This window comes from Crassostrea angulata, chromosome 4, assembly GCF_025612915.1.
Source record: "Crassostrea angulata isolate pt1a10 chromosome 4, ASM2561291v2, whole genome shotgun sequence".
NCBI lineage: Eukaryota > Metazoa > Mollusca > Bivalvia > Ostreida > Ostreidae > Magallana > Magallana angulata.
In genome coordinates this window covers 38,515,642-38,536,223 of record NC_069114.1, presented here as the reverse complement: position 1 = coordinate 38,536,223, position 20,582 = coordinate 38,515,642, and the positions used below count along the sequence as shown (strand labels likewise).

Sequence of the window (20,582 nt, the reverse complement as noted above, 5' to 3'; positions counted from 1 at the left end):
TTTTGGTCTCTGATTTGCGTTAAATAGATGCATACATGTATGTTATTTGTCAACATTTAAATATATAGTTTGACAATAATCAAGATAAGGAAGATATTGAAATTAAAATCCAATTAAATAATTAATGTTACAAAAAAATATTTTTTATCTACCTTACATGTTTTCTACAGCTTTACATGACATACATTTCGTTGCTTACAGGTTCTATCGGGTCATTAGACTTGCTATGTGCATGTCCGCCATATTGAAAGCTTTTGCAAATCGCTATGGGTCGATCCAGGAGTAGAAGTAGATCTTCTAGTAGACAAAGGCATCGTTCCAAACACAAGAAAAGACGCACACGATCTAGATCAAAATCTAGGGAAGCAAGATCTTCGGTGTCAAACAGACACAGTACAAGCAGAAACCGTTCAAGGTCAAGAGACAGAAAGAGAAGTAGAAGAGAAAGGTAAAAAGCATATTGTAACCTAACGCCCATTGCATGAATACACAATGTATATATTTGATTATTTGTATATGAGGTATATTCAAGTAGTCACTTATGCATGCTATTTTTCATAAAGTAAAACTTACGCATGTCAAACAATACTAACACAAGCTCCAATATCGAGGGCATATTGGAGCTTGTGTAAAGAATAACAAGTAAGTGCTTGTATTCAATATGTATGATAATTATATTTACCCATGCTTATATATTCAGTTTATTGTACGAAACTATTGAAGAAATACATCAATATTTTCATTGATGGGGTGATTTCATGATTTTAGAAAGAGAACCCCATCATCAAGTAGTTCCAGTAGCGATGATGATTTAATAATAAGGGCAAAGCGAAGAGAAGAGGAGGAGAAAAAAGCTGAGCTAGAAAGACAAAGATTAAAGTAAGAAGTGCATCCATTCATCAAAATTTTGAATAACAGAGTGGGTGTTTACATGAGTACTTGTTTAAAAATGTCTCTTCAATATGTAATAGGAAGACAATTTGTAGAATTAGTTTAATGATACCAGGGCTCCCCAACCTTGGCATTAAACTTAGAATGATATTGATGAGGCAATAGAAAAAATTTGCCAAAAAAAAAAATTATATTTATAAAATTTTCATAAGGATAAAAGAGCTCAGTAATCAGAAATGACACACTGGAAATATTGTATTGGAAAGGATACAGTTTGAAAATTCTAAGAATTTGCTGGGTTGTTTTCAACAGACGACAGAAAGAACTAGAAGAAAAGTTAATTGAAGAAGAAGTAGCCAGGAGAGTTGAGGAACTGGTTGCCAAGCGGGTGGAAGAGGAGCTAGAGAGGCGCAAAGATGAGATCGAGGCTGAGGTGCGGAGGCGGGTGGAAGAGGCCAAGAAAATCATGGAAAAACAAATGCTAGAGGAGCTTGAACGTCAAAGAGAGGCTGAGCTAGAGGCTCAGAAAAAGAAAGAGGTAATGAAAAGTTTCTCCCTAAGTGTATGGGTGGTAGGGGTCTGTTCAGCATTTTTATTTTCGGAGTCAATAAGGCTTAAGTCATTAACAAGATAAATCACAGAAAGAAAAACTTAACAATTCTCTATATTTGGAATATACTGTTGATAGAAAGGAAACAACACCTTGAATCTTTTCTCGTTAGTCAGGTAGTTTCTCAAAAAGTGTGTAGATTTGTTCACAATACAATATAAAGGAAAAGGAAAATACCATGTACGTAATTCCATTTTCTTGTTTTCTTGTAATTCCTTTCTCAGTGATATTTTTTCTGCTCCTTTCAATACTTTGCAAAAAAATCCCTAATGATTTTTTAAACATAACTGTATTGTAATGTAGCATTAAAAATTGATTTTTGTGTTCATTTTGTAAACATGTACATGTATATGCATGACAAAATATTCAAGGATCTCTTTATGTTCTCCTATGTAATTACCCTTTCTCCTGAAAAATGCTTCAATTACATCCAAGATTTGAATTAGAGTGTGTATTAGTTTTACGAGGTTAATTCAGAAATGTTAATCCTAACCATATCATGGTCACTGGTGTAGAGAAAGCGTGAATACAATGTATTTGGTTGAGTGTGTAATTTTTTTATTCACAGTTAACATTATTAGATTTCTAACAAAAATAGTGAACAAATCTACATAGTTGTTAACTTTTTCAAATCTCTCACATAAAAATCATAAATTAACAACTGTAAAATCTTTAAAAATATGTTTGTGAATAAAAAGTATTAATAACAAATTCTGAATAAGAAAATAAACTATGGAATTTTTTCTTTGAAAATTATAAAAGCTCAGATAATGAATTGGATTTGGAAAAGTTAACATGATATATATTATGAAGAGAGCAGTAAGATTCTAAGAGGATAGGAAAAACAGAGCAGACCTCTACATTCCCTCAGTGTAAGGTCACAATGGAAACAGTCATAGATTCTCGGGCCATGAACAAAAAAGACAAAGATGAATTTAACCTCTCAGGTTCATACCTGTATCATCAGATCTGATTACCTGCTCTCACCTTTTTGAGAATGCTTATTAAAGTGCCTTTGACAATCTATGAATGTTGGTGACTGAGCCTGAAAAATCAGAAATGACGTTCACGGTGCATGTGTTATCTGATGTTTTGTTTTCAGCCAGTTTGTTACATTTTGATATAGCCATTATTTTAGAGCCACCTAATGAACATGTAAGTGTTAAGATTTCTCAACTGCTTTTTTACCCCCATCTCTTCTAGGTTTTGCTGTTTACTTATAAAGATCCATACAGCATACGTGTAATGTTGCAAGTATTGAATATGTTGTCTTGACATAATCATTCTTCATTGCTCTTTTCTGACCAGAGCTTTGCTCTCACTCACTGACGACTGTGAATTCAGGGGGAGACAATTTAGTGTATGTAGGATATCAGGTTCTGGGCTCCAAAAAAACCTCAAAACTAAATTTTATCATAAAAGTTAAATTTATTTAAAAAAATCCTGGATTGAAGAGTTAGTTTTTAATGGCAATCCACCAGTTGAATGTGTAGATATTTTCTGAAGAGGAGGAATTTCACTGCTGATGTTGGTATGTAAAACGTTAGAGGTAACTTATAATCTATTTTGCCTAATCATCATTTTACAGCTGTCAAAATTTGCACAGTTACAATGTCCATTGTACATCCTGCAGATCTATTACAGTCACGTTCGGATTGCTTTCTGACAAGAAATCAGTCCTGTGGCATTTTGCAGTCCATTTTTATCATTTTTCGAATGAAATGTAGCAAACAATTTACCGTATGTATTTATAGAAATTAAGAATGTATATACCGTAGGATGCAAAATTTTTTTAGGGAAAAATATGATGTTATTGCAAGGTATTATATGAATTTTGTAATTATTAATAATGCTACTATAAATATTTTATGAAGTTGATTTTACATAGATCAAATTTACAGATGTGCATATATATTTAGTGAAATCTGTATGATCAATTTCTTATTCTTTCAGACAAAATGTCCCACACTCTCTGATAAATTCTTGCATTTTTGTAGGAGGAAGAGAAACTAAAACGCAAGGAGTTAGAGGAAATTATGGCAGAAAATAATAAAAAGATTGAAGAGGCACAAAAGAAATTGGTAAGTGATTCAGGATATTATACAATGCTGGGAAAAACTGCATTTTTAGTTGCATTTAGGCTGTCCAAAGTTAATTCAACATTTAATGTCACCAGCACATCTGGGTTTAAGAGAAATTGTCTACTAACTGTATTTGTATTGTTGTAAATGAATGACAATTACTTGTCTGAAAATTTTGTTTGTTCTTTTATTGGCCTCCCTTGTAGGTTTGGTATTTTGAAGATGCCATTAAACATAGAATTAACTTTGGTCAGCCTTATGACTTTATTGTATTAAGAGGTCTCGGGGGAGAATGTTTCAAACATACGATTTCCTTTAATTTTTTACAGTGAAATGCCAACTTATGAGAAAACTATGTGCAAAATATAAAGTAAATTGACTGGATAGTTTATCTGTTTGCCGCACTCAAATTTTGGTCGTATGTCCGATTCATCACCGACATTCTATATAGGATTACCGGTATATAGGAAAATGAGGGTTTTCATTTTCAATTTTATATTTAGAAAATTACAAACATACGATTTTCTTTTAATTTTCAGCGATGAAAGGTTAACGTATAAGTAAACTAAAACAATGAAAATCACAGTTTCAAGGATATGTAAATTCGTGGCTCATGATCCTATCAATACAAAGTGTTAATAGAAATTGCATTTCAATGAACATTTATATTCATGGATCAACTTAAGGTGTAATATCCCTCTGCTATTAATTTTGCCATAAATTTTTAAAAAAATTTCATATTAATTTTCATCAAAGTCAATATCAATCGATTCATATGAAACAAATTTTAAGTGATGAAGCGCTGCTAGATTTTTCAAAAATTGATAAAATATCTAATCATGATATGAAGAAAACTAGACATAGTGATTAGAAAAAACAAAATTTTACCATCGCAGCATGAAATTAAAAATCCAAAATGTATATGAAAATAATATATAGTTATATACATTTTATATACATATTACAAAACATATTGAAGTGCTGCATTTTAGTTCAGAATAGCACTTTGTCGTATAGATTTGCAACAAAAATTGCGTTAATCAGCAAGAGTTATCTTTCTTTATCATAGACTATTGAAGGTTTTACATACATGTTTTACATACAGTGCAAGAAAAATTGCCAAAGTTTCTTAAATTTCAGAAAAGGTTATCTTTTTTAAATTTGGATAAGACAATAGCAAATGGATATATAATTTAAACCAGAGCATTTTGTTATGTAACACAAAAAGGGATTCAAGTGAATACTCTTCCAGTAATTGATATGATATCAACACAGGGATATACTGTCTTGAATCAAATGAGCTGAGATATTAGCGTTTTTTTTAAAATTTGTTTTCCCATATCTGCTCCCTCAGAATAGAAAAGCTTTATTCAATTTTAAACATTTGAAATGTTATAAGTTTTAATTATTTAACGATATCAACTAAGTCTAGAATTTGTAATTGTCTTGGTCACATTTTTCCCAGTTATAATTCATTCAGCTCTGTAAACGAGCTATAGATAGAGAAATAAAAATATTCAATCCAAATATTCTCTGGCCTAAAACATCAAACATGTACTGAACAAGTACATAAAATTTAGTTATATTTAAAAAAAGAATAAATCCATCGGGAGGGGGGGGGGGGGGAGAGGGGGAGGAATAGTCATGTAGATATTGCCTCATAAATACTTTTTCATTATGATACATTTCTTGTAATATTTTGTAAAAGTTTTCTTTACTTTTTTGCCCCCCCCCCCCCCCCCCCCCCGCTTCAAAAGAGCCATGGGTTCAGTTCTAATTTTCTTTTTCTATCTTTGAATTCAAATAAGTGTATCGCCTTCCAACATAAATTGCATGCACCACCTCCCTTGTTGTTACATGCATTAATAATTGTGAGTTAACAGAAACAAAGTGATATTATTTTCTACAGAAGTTATCTCTCTTATCAGAGGGACATTCCACCTTAGCAACGAAATTCACGAAAATTGGTATTCAACAAATATTGATGAAACTACAGTATTTATTGAAGATTAACAAAAATAATGATTAATAGTTGCAAACAACCAACTAATTTTCAGTTTGAACCCCGATGTTACTTCTCATTATTGTATTTCTGCGGAGCTCATTCATTTTATCTTATTTTCACCTTGTTTTAATTGATACAGGCTGAAGAACAATTAAAACTTGTTGAAGAACAGAGACGCATGCTAGAGGAGAAACAACGAATGGAAGAGGAGGACAGAAAACGTAAAAAGCGTGAACAAGAAGTCATTCTGAACAAAAAGAACGCCAGACCCAAACTGTCTTTCAGTTTAGGGGGAAAATAGCATCGCCTCATGTTGTTTTTTTATTTGTGCCGACATAATGAAGGAGTGAAATAGTGTCAGCAAGATCTGAAAGAGCCGTTGTCCTCTTCCTTCTGTGTATGTGAAATATATATGTGAATTGTATGTGTATACCTTACAGAAAGGAATCATTTACCTGCCAAGGGATTTTTTTTTTTACCTGGGGAGCTGGACGGGGTATGGGGGGGGAGGGGGGGGGGGGAGTAGGGCTGCACAACAGATGAGAAGGAGGATTTTACATGATGCAACTTCACATTTATTGTTTTGTATTTGTTTTGAAATACATTTTCAGGTGTAATAGGTCTGTGTGCATCATGTGAAGTCCTTATATCATCTCACAGTGCATGATACTTTGACAGAAATCACCCTCATAACTTAATTATTATCATATGGAAATAAAATTGATAAAGTATTCTGGATTATTGTCTTATTTTTCTCAAGCCTGTGTCAGTATCGGTGTGCAGAAGAAGAGTATGTTGGACACTTTAATAAGATTGGGCTGAAAACGACAGACACATCATCAGAGACTGAATGAAAACGTATACTTCATGCAATATGCATTATGAACAAAATCAAATACTGTACATGTATTAAGAATTTAGCTTTAATTTCAATGTTTAATTGATAGCAGATTTTAACATTTGCATACTTTTGTGGGATTCGTTAATTTAAAAAAAGGCCTTCGGGAGGAATTGAAAAGCGAGATGTGTTATGCAAGCTCTGTCAGAAAAGCCGAGGAAGTTGTAATTACGGTTTAGGTAAAAAAAAAAATAAAAATGCATGATTACGATGCCCAAGTTGAAGATATAACGGGACAGCATTGAACAAAAGAACTTGCAACCTCGTGATGTGATTCTGAACTCTGAAAAAAATATTAATTTCAATGTAAATATTGAGAATATTTCACTGGTATTGAGATAAAACATTTTGTACCTAATGAATGAATGGTTGGCAGAAATAAGTTTGATCTTGATTAGTTATCTAAGTTCTATTGTAAAGTGCTGTCCTTGCTCGCAATACGGCGTTATGGATTTAATTTTGGTACAAAAATCGTATAGTAAACCATCCGGAAATGAAAATCGTGAGAAAGACAAACTCTCTACAGTAAACACATGTACATATACTATTCAGGCATGTCAGTTCTCTGTAAGGTACAGTGTACTTAGACCCGACATGCAGGAGCGAGGGGGCAATAACCTTGCCTCTTTTTAGTGGGAGGAGTACATGCATGAAAATAATGCAATAAATGTTAAGACCAGTCTTTTAACATCAGATAATGCAGTAGTTTCCCTCTTTGTCAACACGAGTCGTTCATCAGAGATTAGAATGACCGAACTATTGTAATGCCAGTACCTGGTATAGTATATATAGGTATGTATGTCGTTGAGTTACGATAGGTTCGACGCAACATTACAGATGAGCCCGGGATAAGATAAGAATTGTACATGATTTGTAAATACAGGAATAGTTCCAGTTTTCTACACAATAGGTGAGTTCTATATCAGTTTTATTTATCAATATTTACATGTTCCAGTGTTTGTCTATGATGGCACTCGATTTTTCAATGACTATTTTAGTATTTAATCGTCAAATTGCTGAAAATTATTTAAGTAACAAGGAATCATTCTTCGAATATTATGAGGTGGTCAAATACGGTCGGGGGAGATCAGATCTATCATAAAGCATTTTTGTCCTTTTTGAAATTGATCTTCCCTTCGGACTCTATTGGATTTGATCACCCCAGCCATATTTGATCACTTCATAATGCTCAAAAAATGATTCCTCATTTCTTAATGAATTGAATCTGGGAAAATTTCCCTTATAAATTAACAAAAGCCCTTTTCAGACACAATCATTAAAAATAAACAATTTAAAGCTTAAGAAAGTAAAACGTTAAACACTGCACGTTTGTATAACCTAAATTATACGTCTATCATGTTTCTTTTATCGTTATCAACTTGTACTCTTTTATAAAAATGCATTTCACGCCTATCCGGAAACCAAAAGTTGATTGCAATGCCCACTGTTACCGATAACACGAATACAGTTGAATTTTTGTTAAACCATAACTTGCTTATGCATTATTTAAAAAATAAACATCCCAGTGCTCGACACAACTTTTTGGCTACTCCAAACCAAAATATTTTAAATATACACAACAAGTTTCTCTCCTTTATGAACTGTTTTAAAAGAGAGCAATTTGTTGGGTAATTTCTCGAGGACTTTTCAAGGAACGTTGGACTTGTTGGACATAAAAGCTTACAGAAAAGGGTTTCAATTTTGAGGACATTGACAAGCAGTAATGGTTATCTGACCTCGAATTCCACTTAACAAGTCCCGACATTCAATAGGACGCCCCGCAAGATTATTCATTTTCTAAGCAAATTTATTTAGTATAATTCATGTATAGTAATTAATACCTTTCCGTCTTTGGTTGCTCTACCATAATTTTTGGCAAGATTCTGTATCATTATCGTGGTAACAACTACCGTATTTTTGTAACCAAAACTTAAAATTAATGTCTGATATGACAGTAACATGAACATGTACATGTATATGGTTTTCACATAGAGGATTCAATATATATTTAAAGAAGTATTGTAGAAATACATGCATAAGTATTGCGTTATAATTCAAAAAAATATCTTCTATTTTGAATCTCATTTAAACGTTTTCACCAAACAGAACTTTAAAATATGTACTTTTTCTTTTTTATCTTTTTCCCACTGATCTCAGGAATTCTCAAAGTTTTGGATCAATCTGCTATTCTCCAATGAACTGACATCATGCCAAAATATATATCCCTAGTTACGCATAGGGACAAAAACCTTTCAATTGCGAAGATGAATGTCAACTTATATAATGTGCAACGGTTCATATCTTTACATAGTGTGGTGCAATATTCTGACGACACCATTTTTTGGTCTAGTTTCCAGTATGAAGTCTGCTAGCGTTGTGGTTTTAGTTTTGATGACGTCAGTCTGTGCCTCTCCAATACAGCGAAGAGAGCTTGAGGAAATGGCAAGTAAGTCCAAGCTTCAGTTGGTCGCTGAAAACGCATTCTCCCAAATAATTCTTACACTTTCAACCAAGTTTGTCGCTTAGACTATCGATCAGTTGTGGTTCTCTATTCCAAAACTCAGCAGAAAATAGTTCAAACAAAATTAATGAGGCCCCAAAAAAAATTCTAGGAAGTTTGATATGCAATAAATTTCACCGGGTTTTTTTGGTAGCTTTTTTACGTGTTTGTTCACTGTTCATGATTTCCTTTCAGCACACACCACCGTGAAACCCGATTACAACGCCATATTGCATCAGCTAGGGGAATACTTCAAAGGTAGAGACCTCCACACGAGGCAGTTGGTACCCGTTGCCGGGGACTCCGACGTTGCTAGGGACGACATTCTTCACGAGTTGGGCGAGTACTGGAAGGGGCGCATAGCGGCACTTAGCGCACTCTTGTCACAACATAGCACCCAACAACACATTAACTTGTTCTCCCAGTTACCGAATAATTTGAAATAAACAGTTTGATCAAATTTTTAAATATCGGTTTTAGGGTTGCTTTCTGCATGATCGAAAAGTGACAAAAAAGAAAAACTGACAATTTTTAGCTTAGTGGTTTTTTTAGGCATATTTCTATTCTTCGGTCTTTTTCTCTCTATCTATTTTTACCAGCCCCTAAAATTGTAAATGCAATAAATTTATTCATAAAGGGTTGGATGGTCATGGCAACTCATGCACTATATCAATCTGCTTTAAATAAGGATTTCTAGTTAAATTAAAGTTGAAATATTTAGATTTTTTATTGACTTAAAAAAAGTTTATAGTTTATTATAATTCATCCGGCCTCCTAAAGCCATTGACTTTTTCTAGTCAAGGTACTATCCATCTGAAAGCTATTTGAAAATGATGCAGAAGATTGGTACGACCAGAGAGTTTTGTGAATGGCGTCGTTACTATAGAAACTGACCAAGAGGATTTTCAAGGATGTCGAAAGGAAAGCAAATTAAACTAAACCTTCTACTCTCCTTTTTAAAAAAATATAAGCCTTATAATCTTGGATTCCCTTGACTTTCATCACTTGCATATAGCAACCATGCATTAGTTTCTGTGTGGTTTTGCAATGTTCAGTCTAATCAATCAACCTTTACGTCATAACAAATGATAATCAAATAGTGTACGATAATTCTTCAGACCAATGTTTTGTTTCCTTATCGTACTTCTGCACGACCCAGTGCCTTGATCATTAGGGTTCATTTCTGACGCAATTTTACTAATATTCCTCACGAAAGCCTGACCACGATCAGGCAGCAGGATCAATCCGTCTGAGACTGTCTGAAAGTTTTGTTATTATCAAAGTCAAACTTCATAGGGCCCTAGGGTTGAATACTATTTCAATATCAATGTGTCCACTACAATCAAATCAACTAACATATCAAAGGTGTTGTTTACTCTTTACTCTTTACATATTTAATGAGACAGAGACTTGAAAGAATTTTTGTAAATTTAAGATAGTATATACCAGTATCTTTATGGTATATCGGTATCTGTATAGTAATTAGGTATCTGTATGGTATATCGGTTTCTGTATGGTACATCGGTATCTGTATGGTACATCGGAATCTGCATGGTACATCGGTATCTGTATGGTATACCGGTATCTGTGTGGTATACCGGTATCTGTTTAGTATATCGGTATCTGTATGGTAGATATCGGTATCTGTATGGTATATATCAGGATCTGTATGGTATATCGGTATCTGTATGGTATATCGGTATCTGGTATATATCAGTATCTGTATGGTAGATATTGGTATCTGTATGGTATATATCGGTATCTGTATGGTATATATCGTGATCTGTGTGGTATATGTCGGGATCTGTATGGTATATCGGTAACTGTATGGTATACCGGTATTTGTATGGTATATCGGTATCTATATGGTATATCGGGATCTGTGTGGTATGTTGGTATCTGTATGTTATATCGGTATCTGAATGGTATATCGGTATCTGTATGGTATACCGGTATCTGCATAGTATACTGGAATCTGAATGGAATATCGGTATTTGTATGGTATATCGGTATCTGTATGGTATATCGGTATCTTTGTTATATCGGTATCTGAACGGTATATCGGTATATGTATGGCATATCGGTATTTGTATGGTATATCGGTATCGGTATAGTATATTGGTTTCTGTATGGTATATCGGTATCTGTATGGTATACCGATATCTGCATAGTATACCGGAATCTGAATGGAATATCGGTATCTGTATGGTATTCCAGTATCTGTATGGTATATATCGGTATCTGTATGGTATATATGTGTCTGTATGGTATTTCGGTTACTGTATGGTATATCGGTAACTGTATGGTATTCCGGTATATGTATGGTATATACAGGTATCTGTATGGTATACCGGTATATGTATGATATATACCGGTATCTGTATGGTATATCAGTATTATTATGATATATCGGTATCTGTATGGTACATCGTATTCAGTTTCCTTACTGCATCATTTTAAAAGGCCTTAGCTCCAGTGTGTAGTCATATACAATCAATTCATCGATTTACCTTTATCTCAGAACAGAAATAAAGTGGAAATCAAGATAGAGCTAAGAATTTATTTATGAAATTAAATAAATATATACATTCTGTACAATAGAAGTGATCAGTATCATGTTATCGATAAGCCCACACTCGGTGGTAATATACATGTACTATATACCTGTACGGAAAACACGACAAGATTTTTCTAGGTATATTATTTTTTTAAATTCAAACCTGTTAATACAAGAATTAGATATAAGATTATTTAAATAAATTAAAGAATAAAAAAAATCATTAAAAAAGTAATAAGAATATATATAATAAATTCACTCTGGTTTTGAAGTACATGTATACCGTACAAAAATAAATTACTTCATTCACTGGCACAAAGATTCCCAGACAACAAGGACAAGGCCTTTGCCAACAATATTGTGACAACAATTGTATTTCACTTTTCTAAATCATTTTTTATTCATCATGTTCGATTTCGAAAACGTCCCTTTTCTGACAAATAATGGAATCGGCGTCGGGCTATTTTTATACAATAAATTCATAAATAATTCATAAATTTTAATCGCTGCAGCAAAATGTGCTGTTCACCAAACATACTCTCATTCAAAATATCTCGCATTTCTATAACATCAAGTTTTACATCAATCGATACACATTTTAATTGTTCAAAAGGCCATATATAGAGAGCGCACTTATTTCCCTTGCCCTATCTGATTATAACAATAATAATACCTCCAACGGTGCAATATGTTTTAGGTAAAATCATATCTGTTTTTCAGTAGTCAGATAGCTAAAAGTTAGATATATCAACAAAAGCTTAAGGAAAGCCATTTATTCCGAAAAGAACTTGATGACGTAGTCCTCAATTGATATGCCTCTGTATATGATATCATAATATTAATTTAAATATTGATAAACTAATCAATACTTTCGAGGTTTCTTCCCTCTTTTCTTATTGTGCAAATTTTCTTGCAAGGAGACCTGTGGAACAGGGTTTTATCACATCTAGCTATTTGACGTCCAATAATGACGCCATATCATAGTGTAAGTCTAATGTAATCTAAAACCCCTTCAAAAATGGCGGAAAAGCAGAGATTTCTGATCCTGTTCGAAGAGTCATCTCGACACTGACCAGATCAGGGTTGTATGTACCGAATACCGGATAAAGCGCCTCCGTGAAGTCGATTCCAGTAAATGTGTGCAGTTTCTTCTGTTTTCCAACGTCTGCAATTGTCCACTTCCTTCGTCTCGTGTCCACCAACAAACCGTAGGTAAGATCCACAGTGATTCCCGCTGTGTTATCAGACAGTGGAACGTAGGTCAAGAGGTCACGGTTGTGCCAGAACTCGTGAGCCAATTTGCCGTCTTCCGGGTATCTTGCAACGTAGCAGGATCGCGCATGCTCATGGCGCTCCACTGTGTGATGGGTGTCAATAATATCCTTACGACAAATACCCAGTTCATAGACCAGCCAGGTTTGCTCCAGGGGCTGATAAATAGTAAAGGAGACGTCGACTTCATAGTAATATTTCCCAAGTTCCTTGAAGGGAAAATTACCTACAATTCCCTTGTAGTTTTGGAATTGTTTTTCCGCGGTTCCGGAACTGCTTGGTTTACCAGTCTTCCGATTTCGTAAGATTTTGCCATCCAGGGAGACCTCACGCTCGTTATGAATAGTCAGGACGTCAAATGTGAAATCCGGACCTACAACACAGTGAAATGGGAAGTAAACTACATGCGGTGTGACCTACTGTATTGATTTTTTAACATTCATCACGTTTTTTGGTAATTGATAACACTCATCAGAATAGAGCACAAAATGTGAAAATTATCTCAATTAATCCACAAATAAACACAAAACTTACAAACAATATCCCCATACACGACACCAGGTAAGTTCTTCAGCTCTGAAACATAAACTTTCGATTAGTCTTTCGAGCAACCTTCAATTTCAACTTGAGCCCCTGATCAAGAAATTCCACTGCTATGTGTCTGATATGACGCCAATATCGATAAATCATTACTCAACGACAAGGTATGACGATATTGAACAGGTTTGAATAAAAAACATTTTTAGGTTGTTCAATATACAGTAAGACATGCGTATAGTGAAGTGTTATGCAAGGACGAACATTTTAAATTCGTTCTGTCAAATACGAATATAAAACTGAATTTACTGCAAGTTTGAGAAATTCATTGTAAGCGTATTCGTTGAACTGTATTTCACTGTTACTGCATCTATTGAGTTTGCTAACCATATTACAGGAATGATAATTTGTAACTTTCTTGCCTACCAAACGTTTCCTCTTCTCTTTGATTTCAACTTACCAGGCGGCATGGTCGTGGGAGTCTTTGGGGAGATGGGAGAGGTGACGGGCTGGAACGGTCGGTCCGGACTCAGCTGTTGGAAGGACTCCCGATTTGCCTGGGCTGTCTTCTCTGTAAAAGAATCCCGCTGAATCAACATTTACTAAATAAATTCTTTATTCTTTTTTAGAAAACCTTACATTTGGTTTTAAAACAGCAGTAGTATATGATCTCTTTTATCTGTCACATACCAGATTTCTTCATCGGCAACTCCCCTCTCATTTCTAGATTTCCTGTTTAAAAGGTTGACAGACGTGTTAGTATAAAACGTTGAAGATTAGTAAGACAGTAAATGAAAGATTAACAGTAAAAGGAGAAAGAAAACGAGACGTGAAATAATCTTTGAAATATGACTACATGATTTGATTATATGTATATTTATGTTAGTCTTCTACAAGTATAGGAAAAACGCTAAGTCTAATATTCAAAACTCGAAAGAGAAAATCTGGAATATTTTATACAAACATGCAGAAACTGCAATTTGCAACAAAGGATAGAGTACATGCACATGGGGCGGAACTACTTACGCAAAAAGTCCCCCAAACCTAATGGTTGAGATGGTTCCAATTTTAATGGGGAAGGACGTGGTTTCTTTTCAGTGACGTCAGCAGTCACGTGATCATCAGGTGCTATGAATTTGATTGAAACCACAATAAAAGCGAGAAGCAATATCGTATAAATTTCTGTCTAACATAATGCAGGTAGATATATTATGTTACCACACCAAATAAGGCAAAACCAGAGATGAAAAAATAGATCTGAATATATGCATCGTAGAAGATCTGATAGTTTTGCAAATAAGCTCATAATATTCGATGCGCCGCTTACAAGATTATGGAAGTAGGTGTGAAGATTTTAAATTATTTTTTAATATTTTACAGAGAACGTAATTAGAGTTGTATTTATCTTATACTTCAGTAAGAAAAGCCCAGGTTAAAATTACAAAAGTTTCAACTTATCTGATACACCTTAAGGATTTCAATTCATTTCCGCTAGCAATATTTTTAGTTTGATAGTAACATCAAATAAGTTAATGATTACAATGTCTGCATCTTTGGTGAATAATGGCGTAATGAAACAGAGAGTGAAAGAAACCAATATCAAGTCTATTGCACTGCACGAAGAAACAATCAATCATAATGGCTCATCCACCTAGGGTTAGTAATCATCTAGTTCATGTCCCACAAACGTAAACTACCCCAACCCACATTCCAGAAGACTAAATGTAACACACACCATCTGTCACACAAATTACATTACAGTATTTTATCTACTTTAAAAAAAACCGGTATTATTTCATGATTGAACCATATTTCAAACAATATGGTAAAAATTGATCTTTCACGGGGCGCAATTGAGAAATACTCCAAACATATGTGGAAAAGTTGAGTCATCACACTAAATAAGTTTCTATTGCACGCATTTCGTTTTACAACTAAGTCCCTGATACCAAAAAAATTTTTTGTGACTTTTCATTTCTAGCACGTGACTTACGTTTCGCTTTGCTGAAGAAAGATGTTTTCTCTTCTGCCGGGGTTTTGGGCATGCCATTCATCATGGCTACCGTGCTCATGGTTTTCTTCTCTTCCAGCGGCGCGGGAAGACTGGTTTGTCTCTGAACTGGTTCTCTGATCGGTGTTGCTGCTGCTGGAATGCTCATCTGTCGACTCACCGCAATCGAATCGCCGACTCGCTTGACAGACTGAGGAGTTGTTGGGGTGACAGAGGTGGTATTTCTTGGAGCTTCGCTAGGTGGCGTTCTAGCTGGTGAGCGCGAGAGTTCCTGGTTTATCGGCGAGGTATATTCGGACCTGCCAGACTTCATTGGTCCGGTGTCAGAGTGTCCGTTATGTAGCGTGCTCTGTGGAATTGGGCTTTCTCTAGAAGAGACGTTTCCTATACCGTTTATCAACTGCACAAAAGAATCGTCACTGACCCCTCGCAAAAATCTTAGTGCAACATCGTCTTTTGCCGGAATTGACACGTTCACATTTTTTAGCTCAAGTATTCTTCTCAGTATCACGTTTTTAAGGTTAAGGAACTCTGTTGCTGTGGTATAAAGCAGAACGCGATTAGTAAAGTCTGTGGCAGTTTTAACGTCAGTGGTATAAGACTTCAACGTCTTGACTTTTTCTTGAAGATCTCGCTTTTTCACTTGACAGTGGTTTTGAACTTCCATCTGCAGTTGATATCTTCGCTCGTTAAGAATTTTCTGGTATTTATCGAAGATGGTATCAATTTCCTGACTGATGTCGGTTTCTGTGGCCGCCAGTTCGTCTACGACCTTCTCCAACTGGTCCACAGCTTCCGACATGGGCGTACCACGAGCGTTGATCTCGCGAATAACGCTTTGTACGACAGTCTTGGAATCTTCGTACACATCGCTCAGATTCCGAATGAGGTGACCGTTGGTTTGGTTATGGTCGCAGACGGCACACAGCGTGCAGATGGGAATATCACATCCTCGTCTGTCGCAGTAGAACGTGAAGACTTGCTCCTCGTGCCCCGGTTTGTTGCACGTGTCTTTTCGGTGGAATTCATTAAGTCCCGATTCTTTCAGTTCACTGACGGGAACTACCAAGTGTTTGCGGGTGATGGCAGTTCTCTTGTGGGCAGTAGTGCACTCTGGACACATGAAGGTGAAACATTCCTTGCAGAAGGAAGAAGCAGACGATTGGTCTGGACAGTCCGTGCATTGTATGTCTGTTGGTTTCCGTTGGATGCGGACGAAGTCCAGGTAATTTCGACATGCCGTGTCAAGAGGTAGTTCCTTGCAGGGATCACTGGAAATTTCGGTTTGGGAGTGGCAATCCGGACAAAAGATTTGTTTTCCATTGACGATTCTCTCTAGACAAGAAGAACAGCAGGTGTGAAGGCAAGACAAGACGTGCGGATGTCGTCTGCTTTCATCAAATTCATTATGGCACTGGATACAGTTGGTAAACGCCGTGTTTTCCATATTACCTGCAGAAAAAGAGTGTAGTTTGTTGAATGTTAAATTCTTTTTAATCTGGAGTTGAATTAAAGCCAATTTTTTTCTTACATATCAAGTCGCTTGAAGCGGTAAATGTTCAATGGTATTTTATCCAGGCAGTTTAAAGCCTGAATCTATGTTTGGTCAAAAAAATGATAAAATCTATTGAGCTTGTTTAAAACATATCACATTCTTTAGATATACAAAGTACTCAATCAATTGATAAAGTTTATCGATGCTTAACTCTTAGATGTGATTAACACAATATGAAAAGTAAAGCAAACACATGGCGGAAAAGTCTTGAAACGGTCTCTAAGCTACCTTAACTCGAGTAAAGTTTGGCCGGTGGTATATTTATTCGTTTAATTGATTTAATTTATGGAATGTATAGTCCTATTGAAGTAGTTATAATATACGGGCGCGGTGTCCTCTTTTACGCCGAATGAGAAGACCTTGTTGACCCATTATTTACAAGAGATGTTAAGAAAGATTGAGCATCGATCATTGTGGGGGGTTTAAAAAGATCATTGTGAAAGATGACAAAAGGAATATTTGTATGAATTACTACATTCGCCCCCCCCCCTCACCCCTCTTTCTCTCCCAGCATTTTCTTTTGATATAGAACTCCTTAATCGTTACAGTTATATATATACTAATATGCATAAACATTTATTTCATGATTAAGGCCGGAGTATAGTTATAGTCCAAAAATTTGTTTTCGATTATTATTGTATTGTGTTTTTATTTTGCTTTGATTTTTTTAAATTTTTTTAGATAGATATATATATATATCGAAGATTCAATGCAGGTTATTCTCATCAGATCTTTTTTTTTCAAGATTGAAATTTTAGGATATTGAGAAAATGAAATATAGTGTATCAGCCTTCATTTTAAAACAAGTTCCCTTAATGCAATAGAGTAGTTCATGATGATGCGTATTAAGGAATATGAGTTGGCCGCTCAGTTGTAAAATAAAGAAAAACTAGTACTGTATGCAAATCTTGTTCTGTATTTATTGGCCAAAGATAATGTTTGATTTCAAAACAATGTATAAATTCCGATGTATATATAAACGAGAAACATGTCTGAACAAATTTACGCGCGATCCTACTTACTCTACCGATAAATTCTTCATTTAAATTAGATAAGCAAAATCGTTTTTATTTGATATCATTAAAGACTTTGTATGCTTACTGCAATAAAATACTTGAGTAATCTTCACACAATACTTCCTTACCCCCAAAAGACTAGAAACTGTCAATCCAAAATGTGACTATTCGCTGACAGATCTGATTATAATATTTAAATGTCTCTTATGCAGCTAACAAAAGGTGCACAGGAATTTGATACTTACAAGTGCAAAATTTTGAAAATTTCTCTTCCAGAAGATTCACGCCATCACAAATCAGAAGTCGTTCGGCTTTCTACACACCGACGTGCACTGATTTGCAGAAAATAACCTCCAAGTCGGTCACAGATTGAGGTGTAACCCAGTAGTAATTTTTTTTTTCAATGGGTTAGCAGGTATTTAAATCTGCAGACGTATGGCGCGGTCCTTTAAATCCTGTGTATACTCAATAAAAACCAATTATGAATACACATGTATATACAGGGGAAGCTTCCAATCTCCGAGGCAAGATCAACAGCTTAATTATTAAGTAGCGATTACGATTGCATGTTCCTTCTCAATGCGAAGAAATGTGATCAATTAAGTAAATATATTCCCTTTTATATCAGTTCTATTATCATGTAGTCAACAGACATTTAACATGTTTATTCTCTAATCGTTGATTTATTGTCATCGAATGAAGACTTATGCTCTGTTCTTTTCATGGAGAGAGAGAGAGAGAGAGAGAGAGAGAGAGAGAGAGACTGACAGAGAGAGAGAGAGAGAGAGAGAGAGAGAGAGAGAGAGAGAGAGAGAGAGAGAGAGACTGACAGAGACACAGAGAGAGACACAGACAGACAGACACACAAACCTGTATTTTCATTTACAGGAATCAAACGGGGCTAACTCGCGATCTCTTCTTTAGATTATTTTTTATTTCAATAAAATTTATATAATTAAAAGTTTTAGACAATCTTGGTAAACTGGGGAGAGGGGGGGGGAGGCGCTTTGTTTGCAAAGATTGACATTATAGACTTAATGAGATGTTTTTTTTAATGATTTTGTTTTCTTTTGCTGGTAAGAATTTGGATAAGTCTGCCATCCCAACCCCCACTTTTTCAATTTTTCTTTCCTTAGCCGCCTATGGCATTAATGGATGATTTTAGAAAAATTCAAATGTATTAAAACTGAAATATTTGGAATTTTTCTTTATTAAATAATGTTAATCAGAGGCGGATCCAGCAATTTTGAAAAGGGGGGGGGGGGGTTCCAATTGATGAAAATCAATATGTGCAAAATACATCATTTGTCAATAAACAAGGCCTTTTGAACGTTTTCCGTGCGTAAATTTAATAAACAATTATCTCATCAATATCTATTTCACATCTATTTTAATATCAGAGTGCACTGCATTATTGAGCGTTTTGGTTTAGGAAAGGAAGATTTGCATAATTTCTAGCCTTAAAAAAAAACAACGAGTCTCCAGCAATGAGAACGTGCGTCTATGCTATGCTTAATAGAAAGAAACGCTAAGAAACCAAAATTAATTCAGACTTTTTACGACAAGATATTATAAAAATGAATTTTTGGTAAAAAAAAAAAAAATTATGTCTTTGATGTTTAAACTCTGAACTTTTCAATATTTATTGATTTTGAGTTCTATCGATTGCCTTCTTAAATAAAGGTCTAAATGATAGGATATGACAAAAATGGGGATAGTTTATCTGCTGAATAGATGGAACATGTGTAATACAATTGTACAAGCAGTAGTCGTCCCACGGAACTTGATGTGACCTCTGTATAATGGGTGCGCCACATCACCCGGCACTAGTACTGAAGCGATCTTATTCAGGAAAGTTTTGAAAAGTTGTGCATTTTCATGATGGTTTATATATAAACCCCTTACACGGTATTTTGTAGCATAATTTCCGATTCTTGGAAACAAATCAAAAAAGGGCTTTCTTTTGTGTTTCATGTGAGTACGAGGTACGGTATAGCTAGCATTCCAGAAAAATAGCATAACTTGCATAAAATTAACTATAATTGATTTTTTAGAGAAATAGAGTAGACAATACATTGTAGATGTAATTATAAATCTGTGTTTTTAGTGACACTGCTTAGTTATTTTTTTTTTAATTTTCCACATGTTTACTCACAGATGTACCTTTTTCGAAAAAAAAAACCGTTAGGGTTTTTCATATGAAATACATGTACATGTAAATTACGGTGCGTTGTAAAAAATTCTTTAAATTAGCAATTTTAAAAGCATTTATTTGAAATAATTACAGTATTTATATTATAAATGGGGACAATTGCCTTTAAATAGGCATTACAAGTTTTCAAAAAAATTTATATGCTCCAGAGAAAGGGGGGGGGTTCCGACCCCCGGAACCCCCCCTCTGGATCCGCCAATGTTAACGACAAAAAATATTATTCTCAAAAATTTTATGTAAATCTGATAAGAAATTAGCCTCCGCATTTCATCTAATGCTCCTTTGATTTAATTCTATAGTAAGTCACTACTACTTTTCCAAAATAGTGTTGAACGTTTGATTATTCAAAGCAGAGACATGAATATGTAATTTATGTCTCTGTTCAAAGAAATCAATGTAATTATGAAGAAGTTCTTTTAGATCGGGTTCGAGGTTTG

The 20,582-nt window shown here is 34.7% G+C and overlaps 2 protein-coding genes and 1 long non-coding RNA gene across 5 annotated transcripts; 2 read left to right on the top strand and 1 right to left on the bottom strand.

Moving 5' to 3' along the window:
- The first annotated feature begins 222 nt into the window (after positions 1–222).
- Positions 223–6,318, top strand: LOC128181189 (arginine and glutamate-rich protein 1-like). The gene is made up of 5 exons (XM_052849493.1): positions 223–448; positions 769–879; positions 1,204–1,429; positions 3,499–3,582; positions 5,727–6,318. Exons 1-5 carry the CDS (start codon positions 267–269, stop codon positions 5,886–5,888), a joined length of 765 nt encoding a protein of 254 aa, XP_052705453.1. The 5' UTR covers positions 223–266; the 3' UTR covers positions 5,889–6,318.
- A 931-nt stretch (positions 6,319–7,249) lies between these two features.
- LOC128181607 (uncharacterized) lies at positions 7,250–9,453 on the top strand. Its single transcript, XR_008243337.1, has 3 exons — positions 7,250–7,395; positions 8,836–8,931; positions 9,181–9,453. It is a non-coding gene; the product is annotated as an uncharacterized LOC128181607 (long non-coding RNA).
- A 2,078-nt stretch (positions 9,454–11,531) lies between these two features.
- LOC128181241 (E3 ubiquitin-protein ligase TRIM33-like) lies at positions 11,532–18,379 on the bottom strand. Of its 3 annotated transcripts, XM_052849557.1 has the most exons (7): positions 18,179–18,378; positions 15,345–16,814; positions 14,378–14,479; positions 14,042–14,083; positions 13,812–13,922; positions 13,349–13,390; positions 11,532–13,187 (listed from the first exon to the last, which is right to left on the bottom strand). In XM_052849557.1, exons 2-7 carry the CDS (start codon positions 16,807–16,809, stop codon positions 12,544–12,546), a joined length of 2,406 nt encoding a protein of 801 aa, XP_052705517.1. In that variant the 5' UTR covers positions 16,810–16,814; positions 18,179–18,378; the 3' UTR covers positions 11,532–12,543. The 3 variants fall into 3 exon arrangements, with proteins under 3 accessions (XP_052705517.1, XP_052705518.1, XP_052705519.1); XM_052849558.1 differs by lacking the exon at positions 14,042–14,083 and having other exon boundaries at positions 18,179–18,379; XM_052849559.1 differs by lacking the exons at positions 14,042–14,083; positions 14,378–14,479 and having other exon boundaries at positions 18,179–18,379.
- Positions 18,380–20,582: the final 2,203 nt, after the last annotated feature.